This window comes from Panthera leo, chromosome C1 (genome assembly GCF_018350215.1).
Source record: "Panthera leo isolate Ple1 chromosome C1, P.leo_Ple1_pat1.1, whole genome shotgun sequence".
NCBI lineage: Eukaryota > Metazoa > Chordata > Mammalia > Carnivora > Felidae > Panthera > Panthera leo.
The window spans coordinates 43923139-43946457 of NC_056686.1; the positions used below are offsets into that span (position 1 = coordinate 43923139).

Sequence of the window (23319 nt, forward strand, 5' to 3'; positions counted from 1 at the left end):
GGCAGAGAGGACTCTTCACACTCCTGCTGAAGCTGCCTGACATTGGGCAGTGTACCTCACCTCTCCTGGCCTGAGCAGGCCCTTGATAACTGTTTGGTGAATAAGGGATCGCTCACCGGGAGCGCTCTGTCCACTTCCGGGCCCTGCCCTATGAGGGGGATGTGAGCATGTGTTGCCATGGCCAGAGGAGGTGGCCACAATTGGGAGGAGGAGGGCTGAGGACGGGGTGAGCTGGTGTGAGGTCTAGAGAAGTAGAGAACCTCGAGGGGGGCTCATGTGAGCATCTTCCAACCTCGGCAGGGTTGTCCCAGGAGGAGTGGGTGGAGGTGACCCTTAGGGTAGGCGATAGGGTCGGTGGGTGGGGTTCAGGGGGAGGAGTGTTAGCCCAGAGGGAGGCAGCCCATTTAGCCTTTCATTCAGCAAATATCAACAACGCCCACTCCCAAAGTACCACAGGGTGGGGGACGCAGTACAGGGGGGCGGGGGGGGGGGCAGGGGGATGGACCTTGTCAAAGAAGCACACACATAAATGCATACTAGCAACAGTGGTAAGTGTTGCAAACAAGAAGTACTCAGTGCTATAAAGAGCCTGGCCTATGTGGGGGGTCGGTGGTCCTGGTGTTACAGCTGAGAGGTTAAAGAGAGCTGGTTAGCTGAGAGGGATGCCAGAAGGAAGGGCCTGCCAGGCAGAGGGAACAGCCTGTGCGGTGGCCTGAGGACAGCAAGAATATGGTGACTGCAAGGATGACAAGGAAGCCATGTGGCCGGAGCCCCGAGGTCGGAGGCTAGAGCGCTGGGAAGCGAGGCTAGAGAGCAGTGGGGGCCAGACCTCGCTGGCAGCATGAGGGCTCTGGGTCCTGGGAGGTGGGGCACTGAGAGAAGACCCAGAGGAGAGGTGGGGAATCCCTGCTGCCCGGGGAAGAGAGCAGGCAGCCCTCTTGCAGTACCAGGCTCAGACAGCAGAGGTCAGTGCTGCACAGGGATGGGCTGCAGATGGGAGGGAAGGAGGAGGTAGTTGGCAAGTGAGGCTGGCTTGGTAGTTGTGGTGTAACCCGGCTGTGCACAGACTGGGGAAGCCTGGACAGTGGCAACCTGGGAGGCAGATGTGAGGAGCTGGCAGAAGGAAAGGAGGCAGGGGACAGAGGGTCTTCCCAGAGTGGCTCAAACCCACTACTCAGCCTTGTGTATGTGTGATGCCTGCACCTTCCTAGGACAATCCTGGGACTGTGGCGCAGCCAAGGGAAGAGGAACCTGGGGAGAGGTGGCCCCCTGAAGGGGCAGCCTGGAAAATCTATTTGGGTCTAGGAGTAGCACAGAAAAAAAGCATCGGAGCACTTCCCAGAGACAAGAATAAAAGCAAGGCTGGCCCTCCTGGTTACCTGGCTCCTACTGTTCTAGTGCCATTTTCCTACCCAGCCTCTCATTTGCTCCTCATGACTTGAAACCACCTTGTTGTGTGACGTTGGACAAGTGTTTCGTCATTTGTAAAATGAGAAAACCTCTTTGAGGACAGAGTGATATGGTTGTTCAAATCACCGGGCACTGACTTGGCCCATGGTAGAGTCTCAGTAATGGTGGGGAGTTCTCTGCTTCCTCCTTGAAGGTAGGAGTACATGCTAATAATTATTAATTTGTTGGTAAGGAAATCGTAACCCATGCGGGGGTGGGGGGAGTAATTCCTCCCATATCTCACCTCGAGTTAGTCTCAGAGGTGGGACCAGAAAGCGGCTCTCATGGGTGCAAATGCCCCTCCACCCCTCACCCACAGGAGGGGTTGCCTGGGGCCGGGGTCTGCTCCAGAGACCCCCTAGTGACTTGGTCCTCCTCCTGTCCACAGACACTTTACCGACAGACCCTGGATGCCCTGCAGACACTGCTCAACGCCCTCTTTGTCGAGGACCCCACTCCTGCTGGGCTGAAGAGCATCTTGGAGGTGTGGGGGCAGGGAGGAGAGGAAGGACAGAGAGGAAAGGAGACCTGGTTGGGGGGCGGTGGGGAGGCTGTGCCCAGAAGGAGGGGTTTGAGTTCCGGGTGTCATCTCGTGCCAGTGTTCTGCCTCCCTGTCGCTGGTGCAGACCCTTTTCCAAACCCCTTCTCTGTCACTCCCTCCCTATCCCCCGTGTTCCTGTTCTAGCTGCCCCTATCACTTTGCCTTCTCTACTCTCATCCCTGTCTCTCTTTTTATTGTGACTCCCCACCATTCATCTCTCTCCCCACTGGCCTTCGTCCTCCCTCTCGTCTTCCAGTCCTGGGTCCCATGTCTCCCTATGCTCCAGGAGGAGGAGGAGGAGGGCTGTGGACAGTTGCCTTTATGCCCTCCCTGGAAGCTTCCTGCTGATTGGTGAAGGTCAACCTGCCCACCCAGGCAGGAGAGGCTGGCCTCCAGCCTGTAGCTCTGAGTCTCGTCCTTGTCCTCACAGCCCCTGGGGCCCTGGATGAACTCCGGGAAGACCCACGAGCGAGCACGGGCTGTGAACAGCAACGTCTCTGTGTTGAACCACGTGCTTCTGACCCTGCCATTCTTTGTGAGTGGCCCCTGGGAGGGGAGGACACTCATAGGGAGAATCTTCCTGGCTCCAAGGGAGCCCATGCATCTGTCCAGAGATTGCCAGGTGACCCTTGTCATCCTCAGAGGACTCTGCTATCAGGGCCAGACCATCCAGCTCTGGTCACTATTTACTGTATAGTATTATTGAACCTTTAAGACCCAGTCCCTAAAGTTATGACACAAACAGATGTCCTCGGGGTTTCCGGCGCTGGGGCTTCTGCTGGGGAGGCTCATCCTTCGCATTGGAGATCCTGATGAGGAGATTGGCCGGAAGGCTCTGGACGGCATCATCATCCTGTACACCATCCTGGAGCTCCAAAAACGTAAGCCCTTCGGCGTGCCTCTGAGGCGAGTCTTCTGGGCAGGTGCTCAGCCTGGGAATCTGCTGGAGCCTCCAGTGGGGTCTGCAGAAGCTGGTATGAAGTCTCAGTCCCCACAGAACCAGAGGAGAAGGGCTACAAACAAACCTATTTTGATTTAAGCAATCCCTCTATCCGAACCCCTCCTTGCCTTCCAGTGTCATTTTTAACAATTATTTTTATTTACGAAAAAATTTTTTGAGAGAGAGAAAATGAACGAGTGGGAGAGGGGCAGAGGGAGAGAAAGAGAATCTTAAGCACGTCTCACTCTCAGCCCAGAACCCGATGTGGGGCTCCGTCCCACAGCTCTGGAATCACGACCTGAGCTGAAATCAAGAGTCAGGCATTCAAGCGACTGAGCCACCCAGACACCCAAGTGTAATTTGTGACTCCCATTTGCACAGCCCTACGATGGCACCATATGCCCACTCGGGCATGGTAGCCCTCATGTGCTGAGAGCAGGGCAAGGCTGTGTCTTAATTCACCACCGCATTCCGAAGGCCCGGCCCTGGGCCTGGGCACGGGGTGGGTGCTCAGCGAATCTTCTATTGAACGAATGAACAAAGAACAGGTCCCACGTTAGCGTCTGGAGTAGCTAAGACCTGCAGGTGGGAGAACAATGCCGGATCCAGCTTTAGGGAGCCGGTGACGTGAAATGAGCTGACACAGGCACCCAGCTGGCACTGAACCTAGGGGCACAGAGTCTCCGCTGTTACCTGCCTCCTCCCTTTCTCCACAGTCCCGACCTTGCCCAAGGGACTTCGGCATGTTGTTTCAACTTTCCTGGCTCTGGAGGCAGAGTGACCGGGCAATCTGAAATCACATTTAACTGGGTATCTTGTATTTTCTCTGGTGACCCCCAGACCCGCACTGTTAGATTCTCAAGGGTGAAGTGGTTTGTCCACGCCCACTGAGTGTAGCCAGCAGCAAAGCTTGGCTTTGAACCTGGGTCTGTCTGATTCCAGGTGTCAAGCTTCCTCCCTTTACAGACAACCCACACATCTGGCCCATATAGTCCCTCTGCCTCGACGGCCCTTTCTTCTGTTTATGTCTTGCGTACCCTGGGGGGGATCCAGGTAGGACCCAGTCTGGGCCACAATAAGGCCTTACGAAACGAGCCTGAAATATGTCTCCTTCAGCAAAAAACATGCCAGGTCTATTCTAGACACCAAAAATACAGCAACGAAGTTAAATAATCCTCCCTGTTGAACTTAGCTTCTTGTCGTCAGGAGACAACCAAATAAACAAGTAATACATAAAGTCAGATGATGATGGGCGCTAAAGGGAAAAAAGGCAGAAAAGGGAGTGTGGGAAGGCCACGGTAGTGTAGAGGTGTCATTACACACGCACCAGGACAGCAAACGGGAAACGCACAGTTCGCTTCGTGGGATGTGCAGCCACGGGGTCCCTCGTGCCCCGCCCGTGGACGCATGTCTGGTCCCCACTGGAACACCATTTGTCAGCATCCCCTGAAGCTGAGCCTAGATCCACCCTAGGGCCCAGCAGGTACACCCCTAGCTACATACCTAACAAATGTGTGCCTGACATTCCCCCAAAGGCACGGACTAGGCATACCAGAATGTTCGAGCAGCACTACAGCTGGAGACGACCCAAATGTCCGTCGGAAGTAGGAGAAAGAAATAAATGCTGGTGTCTTCACACCGTGGAAAGTGACGTGGCACCAAGACATCTAACCTGTGGGTTTAGGAGCCAGGACAGTGGTCACCCCGGGTAGGGGAGGGGACAGGGGACTGAAAGGGAGCCAAGAGGCGCTTCTGGGGCGCTGACCACATTCTGTTTCTTGACCTGGGTGCCGGCTTACATGAACATATTCACTACGTAACAATGGGCCAAGCTGGTTACCTACGATTTGTGTACTTCCTACGTCTATGTTTAATAAAAAGTTAAAAAAAAAAGGGGGGGGGGTGGTCGGGCCTTACGGAGCAGGCTTTCTTCTTGCAGGAGCCAGAGATAAGGAAGAGACCAACAAGAAGGAGCTGTATGAGAGCAACAAGCGATTCCTGGGGCCCTACAACCCTGTCTGCCCATGCCAGAATATTCTGCGTGTGATCGCGGTGACCGCCTGCTGCCCATCAGCCCTGGGGCCTTCCTGGGAACAGCCCGCCCCAGTGCCTTCTCCCCGCCTTCCCTCTTTCCAAGCTCAAGTCCCCTTTAAGGAAGCCTTTCCCAACCACATGGGCCCACCCCGAGTGCCCCGACCTCCCCTGGTCTGTGCCCAGAAGCATACCCCCTCTTCTGGGAGCAGGGGCCATGTCGCCCCTTCTTTTGTAGTTCCTCCCCAAAGGGTTGGACACCCACAGATGAACGGAGTATGCGTGGCCTGCCTGCTGACTTCTGTGTGCGTCGCTAGGGGTCTGTCCATGGGTGTCAGTGCCTCTGTGCCTGTTTCAGGAATTTGGAGACTTCCTGGGACCCCAGCAGGTGAAGGACCTGCTGTTAGCAGCCCTGGAAGGCTTGAAAGGCAGCTCAGAAGCCCGGGGGAAGGACTTGGGGGAGATGATGCAGCTGGCCTCGGAGGTCACCATCAGCTCGGTGCTGGAGTGGTACCACCACAGGGTGGTGGAGGTGGTAAGGCCCCCTGCGGGCAGGGACTGGGCAGGGAGACCCCGCAGGGCCTGCTCATCCCTTGGGACCGGCCATCTGGCAGTGGCAGGATGGGGGGTGCTGGAACCCCAAGGCACCGGGGCGGGGCATGGGTGGTGGTGGTGGTGGTGAGTTCTAGGTGCCTCGACTTGCAGGTGAGAAAGAACTCACTTGAGCCGGTGGGGGTGGGGAGGGCAGTGAGGACCCCTGGCTGTCTCCCAGGGAAGGAGCAGGCGTGCCGCTCCCCCCTCTCTCCCCTCTCTCTCCTGGGGCCCTCCTCTCTCTCTCTCCTCTCCCCTGTCACTCTATCCTGTCACCCCCACTTCCTTCCTCCTCTCATCTCCATGATCTCCCCACGCCTGCCTCCGGCCTTCTCCAACCGGCCACCCGCCTGCTCACGGCCACCCCCGGCTGTGCCCCAGATCCCAGAAATCATGCAGGCCATCTACATGCAGCTGAACCACATCCAGGAGCCCCGGGCCCGTGAGGTGGCCCTGCTGCCCGTCTCCCTCCTGGCCAGCTCCTTCATGACCGAGGTGGTCGTGGCCCTGCTCACTTGTCCCCTCCCGCTGGACAGGTACCGACTGAGGGGTTCCCGCCACCACTCCCAGGTTGGAGCAGCCCCCATCCTGGGCTAGGAACCTGTCCTTCCACCCAGAGAAGGCCCTTGCCCTCCCAGCTGGTCGCTTTTCCATAAGATCTGTGGTGCCTCTGACAGCCATTCAGCATTTCCAAAGCACTGGATACGTCCGTGCAGGGCGCTAATACCTTCTCTCCTTGGTACAACAACCCCATTCTACAGATGGGCAAACTAAGGGGAAGTCTCTTGTTCTTGGCACCCAGTGAGCAAGCAACAGGATGAGGACCTAAACTCACATTTGACCAACTCCAAGCCCAGAGCTCTAGGGGTGCTGTAGAAAGGAGGCTTGAGTGTTGGTCCTGCCCCTGCCTCCACCTGCTGTGTGCTCTTGGGTGGTTTACTTGCCTGTGCTGGGCTTCAGTTTTCCCCTAGAGGCAGAAGGAGAACTACTCCCTGCAGAATTCCCACCCCAGATGGCTGGTTGTGACAAGTAATGCAGCCAGCTGAGCTAAGTGCCTGCCCAGGGCTGGACGCTGCAAGGGACCTGATGGGCAGAGGGGACCGTGGCCAGAGAGGCCAGACTGACTGCTCCAGCCTCCCAGTCCAGGAAACATGCCCACACGTTTCTGAATGAACAGAACAAGGCAGCAAGTTGTGGGACCCACGCCTTAAGATGGTTGTTTGAGCATGAGGGCAGAATTGTGCAGGGCTGTGTGACGAGGTGTGTCTAGTAGGGACAGTTGGTACCATTCACAGAGGCCAGGGAGATCAGTTAGGAAGGTGAGGGCCAGGGTGATACATCCCCCTCCTCCCACCTGGAAGAATTTAACCCTTTTTGGCCACCCCACCCCCACCCCAGAGGGTTTCTTCTTGGAATCACTAAACCTTCAGACTCATAAGACTGGTGGAGGCGGCGGTGGGGGGGGGGGGCACACCTGACATCGGAGTCACTCAGGATATAGGACAGAGCAATGACAGGGGCTCCTCTTCCCAGGAGTCCTTGCAGCAGCCCATGCAGCAGGCCAGACAGCACTGGGACAAAATTTAAGGCGGCCTGGCTCTCAGGGGCCACACCTCCACTTGCATGAGCCCCAGAGAGAGGGTCTCCTTACATCTTGTGCCCTGGAGGCCTCACATTCCCCACTCGGGGCTTAAGAGCTGGTCTCTTGGGCTTCCCAGGTGAAAGGTATAGGAGCTGCCCTAGCTTAGATGGCTCAGACCTCCTGGGAACCACTGTCTCTCACAAAAGCTCTATAGACTTGGCTTCTGGGGTCCCCACAGGGGGCGAGCCCCGTCCCAAGAGCCACCGCACCCCGGGAAGCTCAATGCTACAGCGTCCTCATCGGTTCTTAGAGTTAATTTATAGTTCCTCCCAGCCCAGATGCAATTTACCAATTGGGTCATTTTTACTATAAGCGATGTTGCCTAGCAACATAGTTGACATACTATCTTTATCATGTTTCCAGGGGAACAGAGCTGGAAAGTTAATGGAAGGTTCACATGCTCATGCAGAAGGGGGAAAGGGTTCTGTTAACCCGTTAGTGCACTGGCCGGTCAGTGCTTTCAGCTCCCCGTGACAGGAGTGCTCACAGGCTGGCCCAGATGCTCTCCCCTGCCTGGAGTACTGACTTCTAGGGGACAGGAGCAGGCACTCCTTGAGATTGTGTGACCAATGCAAGGTCCAGGTCCTAAGGGGCCCCCTGGCATAGAGGAATGATCACAGGTTTTGAAGGCTGGTCACTTCCTGACTCTGTAGCTCATTAGCTGTGTAGTCTCGGACTGGTGATTTCACCTCTCTGAGCCTCAACTCCCATCTGTAAGATGAGAATAACAACCCACCTCGAGGGTCATTTGAGAATTCAGTGACCTTGAATGTCTTGAATATCTCGTTCACGGCTATATGCCCAGAGGTTTGCTTAGTGCCTGGCGTATAGCAGGTGCTCCATATTTGCTGAATAAGTCGTGTATAAAGCACCTGATATGATACGGGAAATAGGGTTTTCAATAATTGTTAGCCCCCTGCCTCTTAGAGAGTGTTTTCTGGACCATTCCTTGCTGACTCACCCATGGGTGCCATTTCGAGGGCATCTTGTCTTCTTCCCAAAACTGCTGGGAGGCTGGGTGGGGCTAGTGCCCTGGTCCCCACTAACCATCTCCCAACCCCTGACCTCCCAGCAACGGCGCAGAGATGTGGAGGCAGCTGATACTGTGCAAGCCCAGCTGTGATATCCGAGACCTCCTGGATCTGCTCCTGATGAGCCTGAAGGAGAAGCCCTTCACCAAGAAGGGCCGGGCCTCGATCGTGCCCTTAGCGGTGAGGACCCACCTCGCCTACCCCCTGACTGCCTGGTCCTAGGCTCCTGCCTCCTCCCCGCCTGCTGAGCTGAGCTCAGCACACCCAGCTTCTAGTGGCCTGCTCTGCCAGGAGCTAGTTGTGTGCCTTGGGCACACTTGTCCATCTCTGGGCTCTTGTTTGTGACCCACTGGATGGCCCAGTACTGCTGCTTACAGGGACAGCAGCAGCCTGGGAGGAGGAAACCGAATGACCTGGGACACACAGACCTGAGTCTGAGATCTGGCTTTGCTGAGTTAGTATTTTATGACCTAAGGAAGTCACTTCACCTCCCTGAGGCTCAGTCTCTGCATCTGTAAATGGAAACGATAAAGTCTGCTCCCTATGGTGGCGGAGAAGGTGGCTGCCAGACTCAGAGGTCAGCCCTGAGAACACAGGAGGCAATGCAACTGCAGGAAGGTGACTGGGTGGGAGGATAGATTTCTCTCCGCTTCTATCATTGGCACCTTGGTCCTAGCCAGCTAGATAATACCCCTGCTCATTTCCCTGCTCCCACTCCAGCTCCTCCTACAATCTGTACCGCAGCCAAAAAATCTTTGAAAATGCACCTCTGCTCTTCTCAATACCCTCAATGCCTTCCCATTGCCCTTGAGAATAGCACGGTGTTCCTACCTGTGCTTAAGGCCGTACACCCTTTGCCAGCCTCACCACACTCCACGGTCCCTCTTACTTAAGCCCAGCCTTGTTGTTCTTCGTCAGAAGTTCATACACACTACGCAATCTCCGTCACAGGGCCTTTGCACATGCTGTCTCTCTCCTGAACTTCTCTCCACTAACCTAAATCCTACTCATCCCCCCAGCTCTCAAGTCAAGCATCACCTCCTCGGGGAAGCCCGCCCTTATCTCCCTGACATGATCAAATCTGTGCATATTATACTTTGCTTCACATACTTTATCTTGGGAGAATTTACCCCAGTTGTGATTTGACAATAGTGTGTGGAGTCCTTTGAGTAATCTGTGAGATGCACGAATTCAGTGCCTGAACCTGTTTTGCCCACCGGGATATCCCTAATGTCTAGCCTATACCGGTACATAGTAGACAGTAAAAAAAAAATTGTTGAACTGATTCATTTAGTCAACAACAGTAATTGAGCACCTACTGTGTGCCGGGCACACATAAATTCTGGGGATTCAGCAGAGAACAAGGCATGCTGGTGGAGAGAAGCAAAGACATGGTGGGTGGAGGGGTGGGTGATGTTACCCCTTAACAGAGGAGGACAGTGTTGCTCGGTGACATCCCAGGTCTTAGCCAAGGTCACAGAGCTAGTGAGTGGTGGGGCCAGGGCTCGGACCCTGATCTCCTAGCTCTGAATCCTGCGTTTTGCCACCGTGTCCCTTTGCCCCTTTCCCCCAGCACTGAGTTCTATGAATAAGGCATGGGCACCCGCTCCTTCCCTGATTTGGTCACTCATCGTTTCCTCTCTCAGTCGTTGTGTGCTAGTGTATTCTTGAGTCACTCATTTGTGCTTTTTGTTCAAGCGTAGTCTGAGCATGGATACAGTGCGGACTCATTTTTATCTTACGGTGTTGACAAACCATTTGAGCAAGACTGAGCCAAGAGCAGAGCCCTGTAGCACATCATTAGAGACTTCTCTTTATCCTGCTGACCGTGTTCTTTGGATACAAGCATTATCTTTGGTCTACTGAAAAATGTAAAGCCTCTGAGTCCCAGAAGCTTAGCTTAGCTTGCCGCTCCCTCACTATATAACCATCTCTAGCCTTGGTATTTAGATCTGTAAAATGGGCAGTAATAGCTCCTGCCTTGTCTATCTTACCTGTTCGGAAAAGTGAAATAGTGTGTGTGGAAGGGCTTCCCGAGCTGTGAAGTACAAATAACTGCCATTCGTGGTCCCCACCCAGCCCTCAATGTGTGACTTGTTTCCCTGGGAACATGCCAACTTCACAATCCAAGGCTTTTCCCTTGGGCCGGCTGCCTGGGGGCACGGATCTTGGCCATTTCTTCGTAAAGAAGGCTTCTTTCCCACCCCTCCCCTCATTCACCCTCCATCACCTGTGGGGCTGGCGAGAAGAGGACCAGAGACCCCAGTTTACAGAGGATGAATGAATCTGAGGCCCAAAGAGGGCTAGGAAGTGGTGGGACCAGAATGAGCCATCCAATCTTGTGACCTCCACCTGTCACCTCCCCCTGCCCCTGCACTCTCCTCCTGCCAGTTAGGCCTTAGTGGGCAGAGTGGGAGGCGGGCCCAGGCCAGGACAGACTGGACAGCAGGTGGAGAAGTTGGAAGGTGAGCACCCGTCAGGTCCCAGGGAGCATCGTGGGTCAAATACCAACAAAACCAAGCTTCCGGGACTTTGGAGGGCTGGTGTGGGGAGTCATGGATGGAAGGGGCAGGGGCGTGATCAGTAGGCGTGGAGGGACAGTCCAGGTCTGGGCCTCCCTGGCTCCCACTCAAGGCTGGGGTTTATTTCTCTTGGTTGCTGGGCACCAGGGGATCCAGTGAGGGTGGCCTGGTTTAATGGGCCAAACTGAAGGGGCAATGGGTGCCCCCTCACGATCTCTGTGCCTGTGTTATGAATGAGGAAGAGGCAGGGCATCCTGTACCTGGTGTCTGAGTCCCAGACACCTGGGACTTGAGTCCCAGCCCTGCTCCCAAGGGCTGGGTGACCATGGGTAAGTGTCTTCTCCCTTCTGAGTTTGTCTCCCCACCTTCACAACGGGATCAAGACCCCGCCTGACAGGGGCACCTGGGCGGGGCTCAGGCGGTTAAGCATCTTAACTTCGGCTCAGTTCATGATCTCAGGGTTCATGAGTTTGAGCCCCGAGTCCGGCTCTGAGCTGACAGCTCAGAGCCTGGAGCCTACTTCTCGGGTTATGTCTCTCTCTCTCTCTCTCTCTCTCTCAAAGATAAACAAACATTAAAAAAAATTTTAAAAAGACTCTACCTGACAAAAGGTGGGAGAGGATCCCTCTACCATGATTGTTCCAGGGTTGTGTCAACATCAAGGAGGCAGGCTATTGTTCTCGTGTAGGGCTCACCCAGAGAGCCAGGAGTTGGGGTGCAATAGGGAGCGTAGAGAGCTGGGCTCTCCCAATTAAAAAACAAATTTTTTTAAATATACTTAATTTGAGAGAGAGACAGAGCAAGCAGGGGAGGGACAGAGAGAGAGACGGCGAGAGACAATCCCAAGCAGGCTCCACACTGTCAGCACAGAGCCCCATGCGGGGCTAGAACTCATGAACTGTGAGATCATGACCTGAGCCGAAACCCAGAGTTGGAGGCTTAACTGACTGAGCCACCAGGCTGGTCTCTCCCAATCCGAGCCCGAGAAGAGCAAAGGTCCAGGTCCAGCTTGCTAGCGAAGCGACCCGGGCCCCTACCGGAGCCTGCAGCCAGCCTCCCCTCCGCCCCCAGGCAGCCAGCGGGCTGTGCGAGCTCCTGTCGGTCAGCAGCTGCGTGGGCTGCGTGAGGCGCATCTACCCCCAGCTGCTCCTGGCCCTGCTCATTCAGGTCCATTACCACATCGGCCTCAACCTGTCTGGCCGCGTGGCTTTGCGCAAGGACGCCAAGAAGGATGCCCAGCCCTCCGTCTTCGTACCTGTGCGGTATGTCCACTGGGGGGGAGCCACCCAGCGAGGGCCCTTTCGAGCGTCGTCAGGGCGATCGATCAATAGAAATTAGCTTTGGGACTAAAGGAGAAAACAGAAGCACACTTTTACAAGAGCCAGTACATTTCTTCAACAACTGTTTCGGAGCATCTGCTGTGATGTGTGGGCCAGGCTCTGGCTGACACTGGACAACGGCAAGCAATCAGCTCACAATTTCATTTCTCCCCCGGGCTCTCTAGAGATATTATTTGTATTAGAGTTGTATCCACGGCCCACCATTCTATTTTCTATTTTTTAATATAGTACCTTTTCAAATGTTTATTTTTGATAGAGCAAGCCCACGTGCAAGTGGGGGAGGGGCAGAGCAAGTGGGGGACAGAGGATCCCAAGCAGGCTCTGGGCTGATGGCAGAGAGCCCGATGCCAGCCTTGAACTCATGAACCGTGAAACCATGACCTGAGCTGAAGTCAGACGCTTAACCGACTGAGGCCCCCAGGAACCCCCCCCCCCCCACCGTTTTATTTTTAATTATTAACCGGTGTAGGTAATATACGCACATGGGTAAAAGTCTCAAAAGACGTTGGAGGTGAGTCTCCTTTCCTCTCCTTACCCAGTGACCCTCCCCAGAAAAACCGGGTTCTTTCATACCCTTCCCCAGCTGGTTTATGCAGAGATAAGCACACATTTAGATTTCTGTTTTTATACCAACGGTAGCGGACTTTACAGTTAGACATTTTTGCTTTGAGCAGCTACTATATCTTGGAGATCATACATGTAGAGCTGCCTCATTATTTTTAACAGCTGCATAATATCCCCGTAAGTGCAGTTTCAAGGTACCATAGTCTATTTAACCAGGATCCTCTCGATTTAGGTACTTTGCAGCCCTTGGCACTTACAGACGGTGCTGCAGTGAGCTCGTGTGTATGTCTCTAGGCGTGACTGTACATGTGGGACGAATTCTTGAAAGTAGAATGGGCGTGTCCAAGGGTCCCTGCATCGAAATCTCGAGCTGGAACAGGGATGCTCAGTGGAAAGTGCTGGTGAGCAGTGAGTGATGAAGGGGAACAGGGCAGCACCCCCTGCGGCACCCAGTTTGCCGAAGCGCCCTCCCCCGAGGGCACGGAGTGCAGCCGTGTGTGAGAATGACCGTCCCACGCCTTTGCCGGCAACAGGGAACAGACACGTTTATCTCTGCGGATCTGAAAGTTGGAAAAAACGCTGTGATTTTCATTCGCGCCCCTGTTATTTTGAATGAGGTGGCAGGTGAAATGCCGTTTGTGTTTCCTGTTTTGTGAGCGGTGTTTGCCCCGTTTTACACCGGACTGCTGGGAATTTTTCCGGTGAGAGCGTTTTCTGTGCTAAGGACGTTAAGTGTTTGTCACTCGTGTTCCAGTTTGTCACTTAACCTGCAACATTTCATGGTCGTTTGCCATCCAGAAGGTTTACGTTTGTGTGTAGTTGAGTTTATCAGTCTTTTTGTTTTTAATGTTCATTAAAAAAAAAGTTTTGTTTTTTTTTTTTTTGAGAGAGAGAGGATGCAAGTGAGCAAGGGGCAGAGAGAGAGAGAGAGAGGAAGGGGGCGGGGCGGGGGAGAGAGAGAGGGAGAGAGAGAATCCCAAGCAGGCTCCACGTTGTCACGTGGGGCTCCAGCTCATGAACCGTGAGATCATGACCTGAGTGGAAATCAAGAGTTGGACGCTTAACCTATTGAGCCACCCAAGTGCCCCTGTCAGTCTTTTCTTTTTTGGCTTCTGTTGTGTAATGCTCAGAGGGGTACACGTTGAGGGGCGGAGGGTGAGCCCTTGTGTGGTGGGGCTTGAAGTTAGAGCACCTTGGATTTGAGTGCTGGTTCCATCATTTAGGCTGTGTCCGCTGAGTAAACTGCTTTAGCCTCTTGGCGGCCTGGTGTTCTTGCCTACGAAATGGGGGCAGTCTTCCTGCCCCACAGGTGTGGTGGAAGGACAAACAGGACTGCATCCCAGCGCGACACCGCGTGCCAAGCCCGGGGCACCCATGCTGACTCCGCCGGCACTCGTGAGGCCGGTACCCCTGACTCAGAAAGCCGGCAGGCTCCGGGGCAAACAGAAGCAGAGGAAAGCAGAGGATGCGCTGGGTGGGGGAGGGAAGGGGAGCACGTGGCGGAGAAGTTCTCCACTGTCTAGCGATGAAGAGCGTGGCCTCCTTGAGCCAGGCGTCCGGGGAGCGTCCCCCCGCCCCGCGTAATGAAGTCCACTTCTGCGCTCTGCGGCAGCCCCGCACTTGGACGCAGCTCCGTCTTGGGTCGTTGGCCACCCCCCACCCCCACCCCGCTGCAGGGTCAGGGCAACACATGCTCCGCTTTGCTGGGAAAAGCTGAGAACCTTCCAGGGAGGTGACGCTCGCGGAGTGGGTGTTTGGGGGAGACAAAGGAGCCGCGCCACCGTCCCCAGACTTCCTCTTAGGGTCGCCTCCCCTTTTTTGCAAAGCAGCACAGACCTCACTTGGGGGCTCCTAGCGCTGTATCTTTGGGAGGGGGGTGGGGAGGAAGGAGGAAGGGTAGCGGCATTTTTGTTAAAATTTGGAGGCTGATGGAGGAAACGGTGGAAGCGAGGAGAGGCCGGACCAGGCCTGACGCGCCGCTGCGTCCGGGTCGGGGGGAGGGGTCCTTCAGTGCCTCCAGGTTGGCGAATCACTCCTTACGTGCCCTGAGGGGGTGAAGGACTCGGGGCCAGCGCAGGTGACTGTACAAGTGAGCAGAGAGGACTGTCCTGCAGGGCGCTGCCCGGTCATGGGCGTGAAGGAGTGGGGACGAGTGAGGCAGGACCCCGGGGCTTGGCTGGGGAGGCCTGGCCCCCACCTCTCCCTCTAGGGAAGAGGCTCAGGAGAAACGGGAAGATAAAGCAGCATTTCTGAAAGGAAGGGAATTCTGCTTCTGTTTACTCTCTTTCTCAAAGCTAACAATCATTTTTAAAAAGCCTCTTTGTCTGGAGACACCAATTATCGCTATCTAACAATCAGCATGGCCGAGAGATGCGGGTCTGGCCAGATGGGAGCTGCTGGGAGGGAGTCCCGGCCTGTGGGGGCAGGTGGCAGGAGATCTCAGCCCCCTTGTCTTGGCAGCTGGGTGGTCAAAGTGGTGAAAACCCTGCTGCTGAGGATGGGCTGCTCATACGAGGCCACCTTTCTGGAGGACCAGGGCGGCTGGGAGCTCATGGGGCAGGCCGAGAACCACCACCGCGGAGTGTCCCTGCTGGCAAGGTGAGGCTGGGGCTCCCTGGGGCAGGGGGTGCAGGGAGGCAGAGACCCCAGCATCTTCACACACACGTGGCTTCGCGTCTGTCTCTGGGCCAGACCCTTCCCTCGGTCCATCACCTGTTTTCTGAATGGCGGGGTATCGCCTCTCTTGGTGGGTGGATGCCACACACATGAATAATGGCACACGGTCCGTGGAGGCTGTGGCTATGACAGTGCCCGGCAGTTGTGGAGCACTTAGTATACTTACAAAGCACCTTTTCTCGCGGTCTTGGGACTTCGGTGCCCACGCTAATACAGAAATGGTGGGGTGGTCTAGTATTTCAGTGTGGGGCCTTGGCGTCAGTCTGCCTGCGTCTGAGTCCCAGCTCATCCCCTCCCCGCTGTGTGTCTCAGGGCAAGTTCCTTCCCCTCTCTGTGTGTCATGTGCCCATCAGTAGTGTGGAAATAGGAATAGGACCCATCTTCAGGGTTTGGGATGAGGGTTGAATAGAGTACTTGAACAGCCCCTGGTAATGGCAAGAGCTCAACACAGGTTAGCTTTCGCTATCATTATGCTGACCAGTGGGCAGGGATTATCAACGCACATTTTGCAGAGCAGGATGCCAGGGTGCAGAGAGGGACAGTTATGCACCAAAGGTCACACAGCTAGGAAGTGGCAACGCTGGGAGATGACCTCCTGATCCAGACCAGGCTCTTCCCTTGCAACCATACACAGCCTTGCATAAGGTTGGGAAGGCGTACCTCGATTTCGGTGACGTGGCTCCTACAGTCTGTTCTTTAACCCTGCGCCCTGAGTGCCCAGGATGGTGCGGTCCCCGGGGGTCTCATGATACAATTGCATTTATTGAGCACCTCCTGTGCTCTAGGCATCATGCAAAGGGCTGTATGCTCTGTGCTCTTGGGCGAGCTTTCTCACTCTGAGCCTCGGTTTCCCCATCTGTAAAACAAAGCAGTTAAACCAGGTGGCCTCTGAGAGCCTGTCGGGGTGGGAAATCCTGGGAACACAGGCCCCCAGGTGCCCCTGACTTGCCCAGAGTTTAGAGTGCCAGGCCAGACCCCGCCCAGCAGGCCCCCGGGGCTGGAGAGCCTGAGAGGACTGCTCGCCCCTCCTCACCCCCAGGGCCATGGTGCATTACTCCTGCCAGGAGCTCTGCCGCATCCTCTACCTGCTCATCCCACTCCTGGAGAGAGGCGACGAGAAGCACAAGATCACTGCCACCGCCTTCTTCGTGGAGGTACCGAGGGGCAGCGGGCACCAGGCGAGGCTCCTCTGGGCCTCCCGGAGCACAGACCTCAGTTCACGTGACCAGTCATTTCTCCTGTGCAAACAGTACTTAACAACTGAGAGTTTCATGAGCATGATTGCTCTAGAATACAAAGGCCTCATAGGGTTTCCCTTTGGTCCTCCTCTTTCCACCCCCCACACCCCATTCTACTCTCTCCCAGACTCCCCTCATGCCCAGGCAACCCCAGCCTTTGCTGGGCAGTGCCACGTGCTGGGCACCAGACCTGCAAGGTTGGAGGTACAAATATGAAATTGACTCTGCCTAGCCCTCAAGGAATTTTCAATGTGGTAGGGAAGCCGGAGGACACCGTAATTATAACATGGGGTGCCATGGAGTGACCTGTGCTATGATGGTGGAAGTCCAGGCTGTGGCAGAAGAAAGGAGACTGGAGGTGGTGGTGGTGGTGGTGGGAGCATCAGGGAGGACTTCCTGGAGGAAGTAACATCTAAGCTGAGTTGAATGTGTGGAGGGTACCATGGGGTGCTGGGGGAGGTGAATCAGGAGGTTGGTTAGGGTCAGATCCAGAAGAGGACACCCACCAACAATTATAGCTAACATTTGCTTACTTATTTGAGGATAGATGGTTTTATTTCTTTTCTTTTTTTTAATAGGTAACATTTATTGAGCACTTACTATCTTCCAGGCACGTTCTTAGTGTTTTACACATATATTTGATCCTCATGATAATCCTGTGGTGCAGATGTTATTTCATCCCCCAGTTTAGAAGGGGAAACTGAGGCACAGATTTAAGTAAGTTTTCCGAGGCCACACAGCTCGTAAGTGGCAGATCTAGGATTCAAACCCAGACACAAACCCACTCTCTCCCTCCCTCCCTCTCTTTAGTTTAAAAAAAATTGCGGTAAAATATACATAACATAAAAGTTACCCTTTTAGCCATGTTTAGGTGTAGATCCCAGGGGCATTAGGTGCAGTCACATTCTTGTGCAGCTGTCAGCACCGTCCACAGAACTCGTCGTCCTTCCTAAATGCAGCCTCTGTCCCAGACTGAAACTGTATTCATTAAACACTATGCTGCCGTTCTGCCTCCCCAGCCCCTGGCAACCAGCACTCTGCTCTGTGTCTATGAACTTGCCATTGTAGGTTTCACATAAGTGGAATCATACAATGTCCTTTTGTGTCTGGCTTTTTTCACTCAACCTTATGTCTTCAAGGTTCATCCATGTTGTTAAAGGGGCTCAGAATTTCATTCTTTTTTAAGGCTGAGTAATATTCCCTTGTGTGTATATACCACCCTTTGTCTATCCATTCATCTGTCGATGGGGCTCTAGGCTTACCCTTTCCTTAACATTCCCCTGGAGCACTGAGCAGTGGCTCTCCACCCTAGGGCAAGGGTCCTCAGCCTGGTCCAGGCCTTCTCCTCCTCCCCAGAAGACGTGGGCTGCTCTCGGCCAGAGCCGGGCCCACCATGTTCACTGTGGCACCTTGATGTAGCTCACGTGTCCCTCCCCGGCTTCCCCAGCCACCTCTGCTGTGACTGTCTATGTGCGTGCTTGTTTCTTCCAACGGCAGGTGAACTCAGGGGAGCCGTGTGACCCTGGCCAGTCCCGGAACGCCCCTGTGCCTCGGCTTCCTCGCTTATAGTATGGGGATAATAAATTGCCCACCTCATAAGGTTTTGCTGAGGATTAAATGAGTTCACGTGAAGCTCTGAGAATAGTGCTTGCACCTGGGAAGCACCGTCTGTGAGTCAGCTGTATTACTGCTGTTATTCTCATCATCATCCTCATCAATACGCTTCCCTGCATCTCTAGCGTGTAGCCCGGAACCTGGTACAGAGCAGGTCTGAGCATCAGTTGGGTGGATGGGTGGAGGGGTGGGTGGAGCCTTTCCTGCCTCCTCCCCCTCTGATCCACGGCCCTGCCCCTCTCCCCAGCTCTCTCTTTTCATCATACAGACACAGGGCCTCAATAGTCACAGTGGAGGTAAGGCCAGGGAACGGATGGGAGAAGCGTTCGTGAGGCTGACCAGGCAGGGGGCTGCCGTGGGTGGGAGGGTGGTGGAGAGAAGAAGGAGATGAGGGTGATGCCCAGTTTAGGGTTGGAGAGTGGAGGGCGGTGGTGCTAACCCCTGCCATGGGAACATAGGGGAAGGGTAGTTCTAAGGAGGAAAGGAACCGAATTTCGTGTTGGACCTGAACTCATGCACCGAAAGTGTGCTCTAAGCACATACTCTACCCCAGAGCTTGTGTTAGGTAACAGGGACCCAAGGAGAGGCACTCAGTTTGTGTTCCCAAGGAAGCCCCAGAGGGCAGAGGGGTGGCAGGAGGCAGACGCATAAGTAGATAGGGGCACTGGGGTTTCCCTGTTCAGGGCTCCCAGAGAAGGGGGCAGCCCACCCAGACGAGGCCTGGGCACATTGTCAACCATGGCTTCGAGGGGGAGCCGAGTTTTAGACGGAGCCGTGCAAGGTGCTCGAGTGGAAGTGGATGCCCTTGCAGAAGGGCATCCTGCCAGCACAGAAAGGACAAAAAGCCTGGGTCCTTCCACAGACAGCGGGCAGCTTAGTTAGCAGCTGGTTGGCGGTCAGAGTGTGAGGATGGTCATGGTGTGAATGAGGCCCCAGGGGCAAGTAGGGCCCGATGGTGAAAGTCAGTGGGGGGCACGGGGGCTCTGAGCTGGAGAGTGACACATTCAGCCTCTGGCAAACTGTTTTCCAAGTCAGGAGCTCTGGACGGTGCCATAGACTAGAGACGGTGCCTTGAGTGTTATATGCCTAGGGCTGGCAGTTAAAATCCTGAGCTGAGGGGCTCACTGAGGACAGTGGGCAGAGGGAAGCCAGGCAGAGAGGACAGAGTCTGGCGTCACCAACACTGATGGCTGGGTGGGGACAGGAGCCAGTGGCTGGTACTAACTAGACCAGCACTGTCCAATATGATAGCCACCAGCCACATTGGGGCCTAGTCAGCCCCTGAAATGTGTCTGTCTGAATTGAAATGTGTTGTGAGTTTGAAATTCACACCGCATCTCAGACTTGATTCAAAAAAGTCTTAGAGACTAAAATATGTCAATAATCTCTTTATTGATTACATGCCAAAATGATAAGACTTTGGATATATTGGGTCAAATAAGATGTATTACTAAAATTAACTTCATCGATTTCTCCTTTGCTTTTTTAATGCGGCTTCTAGAAAATTTAAATTTACGCACGTGGCTTGCTTTGGACAGCGCTGACCAGATAGCAATCGTTCATGCCCCACACTTAGCCCCTGGTCATCCGGCATGCACTCCCCGTGCGTGGCGAGACGGATGGCTGCACTGGCCCTCGGCCCAGGGAGTAATTACTATCACCCCTGCAGCTTCTCCAGATGGAACAGGTGCGGCGGATCCCTGAGGAGTACTCTCTGGGGAGGATGGCTGAAGGCCTGAACCACCAGGACCCCATCATGAAGGTGCTGTCCATCCGAGGCCTGATCATCCTGGCCCGCAGGACTGAGAAGGTGAGCAGAGGACAGAGGAGAGCTCGGCCAGCCAGGTCCGAGCTCAAGGAAGGGTGGAGCTTGGCCATCACGGACTCTCAGATGCTGGAACCCATTTCTGCCCCTGCCTCAGTTGCCCCATCTGTAAAGTGGGTAGATAGCCTTTAAAGATTCCCCATACATTTTATTCTTTCTGAAATAGTTTCCTTTTTAAAAAATGTTCGTTTATTTATTTATTTTTGAGAGAGAGAGAGGGCACGTGAGTAGGTGGGGGGCAGAGAGGGAGAGAGGGAGAGAGAGAATCCCAAGCAGGCTCCTCGCTGTTAGCACGGAGCCCGATGGTGGGGCTCGATCCCATGAACTTAGAGACCATGAGCTGAGCTGAAATCAAGAGTCAGATTCTGAATCGACTGAGCCACTCAGGCACCCCTGAAATCGTTTCTAATCCAGATTTTTCACAATGACCCTGAAGGCAGTGTGTATAGGAGGGGTTGGGGATGGCAGTAATCATTCCCGTTTTACAAATTAGGAAACTGAGTCCCAGATTGTTGGTGCACCTTAGCATTTTTTAAAGAAATGTTGGTTCATTTTTGGCAGAGAGAGAGAGAAAGAGTGTGTTCACACATGAGCACAACTGCGGGAGGGGCAGAGAGAGAGAGAGAGAGAGAGAGAGAGGAAGAGAGGGAGACACAGAATCCAAAGCAGGCTCTGGGCTCCCAGCTGTCAGCACAGAGCCCGACACAGGGCTGGAACTCACGAACCAGAAGATCTTGACCTGAGCAGAACTCGGATGCTCAACCGACTGAGCCCCCCCCCCCCCCCCCCGGGCGCCCCCATCTTAGCATTTTAAAAAGTGCTTTGTTTTCCTCTGCCTGGTGCTGTTGCAGCTCAGGGTCTAGAGGGCCGAGGGGACAGGATGTAGACTGCAAGCTAACTAGCAACACAGGTCATCTACCTAGTGCCAACAAGGGGGTGGCCACAAAGGGCCTCAGGTCTCCAGGAAGGAGTGAGTGAGGACACAGAGGACTTTGGGGATGGGAAGAGCTTGAGTGAGGGCATTCCAGGCCGGTGGGATGGCATAACCAAAAACCTGGAGGGGTATCGTCCCCACCAAGTCGATCTCAGTGAATCAGAGGCTGGGGCTCTCACCTGTCAGCCCAGGTAGGAGCCCCCATCCCAGATGGTCCTGCCCCACAGACCGCCAAGGTCCAGGCCCTCCTGCCCTCTATGGTGAAGGGCCTGAAGAGTATGGACGGGCTGCTGGTGGTGGAGGCGGCCCACAACCTCAAGACCATCTTCAGGGGGCAGGACCGGAAGCTGATGGACAGCTCGGTCTATGTGGAGATGCTTCAGGTCCTGCTCCCACACTTCAGTGATGTAAGGGATCCCACGGGGGTGGAGGGTGAGAGGGTTTGAGGGGGGCTCTTTACTACTCTGGGGGATGCAGTAGCTGCCACGGCCTTCTGGGGGCAGGGCAGACAGGAGTCACCCCAGGGGGAGGGGCCCCTCGTTCCAACTGGCACACTGTTTGTGAGTGGTTTGCATGGAGAAAGTTCCTTCTCTAATTGGTTCCCACAGAGAGAGCTCTTTTGTAATGAAGCCTCCCCAGACATGTGCCTCGTTGCAATTGGCCCACCTGGCGGGGGCGCATTTTTTAATTGGTTCCAGCAGAGGGGGACGTTTTTTTCCACTTGGCACTAAGGCACCTTTTAGGTTAGTGGGGGGCCCTGGCTGGGGAGAGAGGGCAGAACTCTGGACCTAGGCTCCAGTGAGGGGGATGCTGGCCCCAGATCAGCCCCACCAGGTGGCCTCCGCTTTTCTCTGTCCATCTCCATGCTTCTTGTGCCTGGAGGGCCCCCCCCCCCCCCAGAGTGAGTGGAAGGAAGGCTGATGCCTCCGCGTGGGGCTCAGAGGCCCAGGTAGCCTCTGGGAGGAGGGAGCACGCCTGAGCCTCCGGGTCTGCCCCAGTCACGAGAGGACGTGCGCTCCTCCTGCATCAGCCTGTATGGCAAGGTGGTCCAGAAGCTGCGGTCGCCTCGCACCCCAGCCGTAGAGGAGCAGCTGATGGGCACCTTGGTGCCCCTGCTGCTGACCATGCAAGACGGCAACGCCAAGGTGAGCCAGGTGAGTGTGCGTAGGCCCCGGGCCCTGTGGCCGAGCCTCCCGTTAGGGAAACCAGGCCAGAGTCACTAACCACCTGTTGTGGACAAGCCTGTTTCCCAAAGGCACCGTGGTGGAAGTCCTCCTCAAAAGGAACAACTGCACTTGTGCATTTCAGAGTGGTTTTTTTAAATTTTTTTATTGATTAAAAGAATTTTTTTGAGTTGATTTATTTTAGAGAGAGAGAGAGAGAGACAGAGAGAGCATGAGTGGGGGAGGGGCAGAGAGAGAGGGAGACACAGCATCCGAGGCACCTTTTAGGTTAGTGGGGGGCCCTGGCTGGGGAGGGCTCTGGCTGGCTCCAGGCTCTGAGCTGTCAGCACAGATGCGGGGCTCAAACCCACAAACCACGAGGTCATGACCTGAGCCGAAGTCAGACGCTTAGCCGACGGAGCCACCCAGGCGCCTTCGTGCACTTGTGCATTTCAAACAGGATTTGATTTTCCAAAAGTCAATTTCACAAAACTGTTTCTCTGGAGTATGTTCTGGCTGTCGTGGAGTTCCCCAGCGCTGGCATTGTCCTCCTCTTGGTCCCCAGAAATGTGTGAAGACCCTGTTCCGCTGTTCCTGCTTCATGGCCTGGGAACTGCCAAAAAGAGCTTATAGCCGGAAGTCCTGGGACAACCAGCAGCAGACGGTGGCCAAAATTTGCAAGTACCTTGTGAGTGCTTTCGAGACTAAGTGGTTCCTGATGAGTGTGCTGGAGGGGGGCAACTCTTCCCTTTTCTCTTCCTTCTGTTCGCCCAAGCATCCTGCCTGGCAATTCCACGACCGCCCACAAGTTGTCGGCTTCTGAACGTGCATCTGTATTTCTGGCTTCTCGCTTCTAGTGTCCTTCTCTGGTGGCTTACCAGACACCTCCCTGGTGAACCACACGCACTTCAAGCTCAGCAGGCCTCTCTGAGCTTATGGCCTTCCTTCCCATTTCAATTCTGTTCCGTCCCTCTTGATCCCCAAAGTAGACACCTAGAATTATCCTCGACTCCATATCCGTCACCTTCCACATTTGATCAATCTTTAATATCCTAAATATCTCTGCATCTGGTTTTTCCCTCCCCATCCCCACTGTCCTTGCCCTTAGTTCAAGACACAGATGTCTCCCAGCTGGGCTCTGGATCCAGCCATCGCCTGGCTCTTTCAGCCTTGAATCTCTCATCTCTTCTGATCCCATCCCCACTCGGGCCACCAGAG

At 54.8% G+C, this 23319-nt stretch overlaps 1 protein-coding gene across 11 annotated transcripts in view; it reads left to right on the top strand.

The window, feature by feature from the left end:
• Positions 1-23319, top strand: part of MROH7 (maestro heat like repeat family member 7) — a 59303-nt gene that overhangs the window by 30036 nt on the left and 5948 nt on the right. For 7 of the 11 annotated variants that reach the window (XM_042951734.1, XM_042951733.1, XM_042951738.1 and 4 more), the window contains 14 exons: positions 1838-1933; positions 2421-2525; positions 2736-2871; positions 4870-4982; positions 5320-5496; positions 5934-6088; positions 8267-8405; positions 11819-12009; positions 15112-15249; positions 16367-16481; positions 19849-19989; positions 21166-21345; positions 21937-22092; positions 22667-22789. In XM_042951734.1, the coding sequence (XP_042807668.1) occupies positions 1838-1933; positions 2421-2525; positions 2736-2871; positions 4870-4982; positions 5320-5496; positions 5934-6088; positions 8267-8405; positions 11819-12009; positions 15112-15249; positions 16367-16481; positions 19849-19989; positions 21166-21345; positions 21937-22092; positions 22667-22789 (1965 nt within the window). Of the gene's footprint in view, positions 1-1837; positions 1934-2420; positions 2526-2735; positions 2872-4869; positions 4983-5319; positions 5497-5933; positions 6089-8266; positions 8406-9969; positions 10097-11818; positions 12010-15111; positions 15250-16366; positions 16482-19848; positions 19990-21165; positions 21346-21936; positions 22093-22666; positions 22790-23319 lie in introns of those variants that run through there. The other 4 variants (XR_006205974.1, XM_042951736.1, XM_042951737.1 and 1 more) reach the window with 4 other exon arrangements.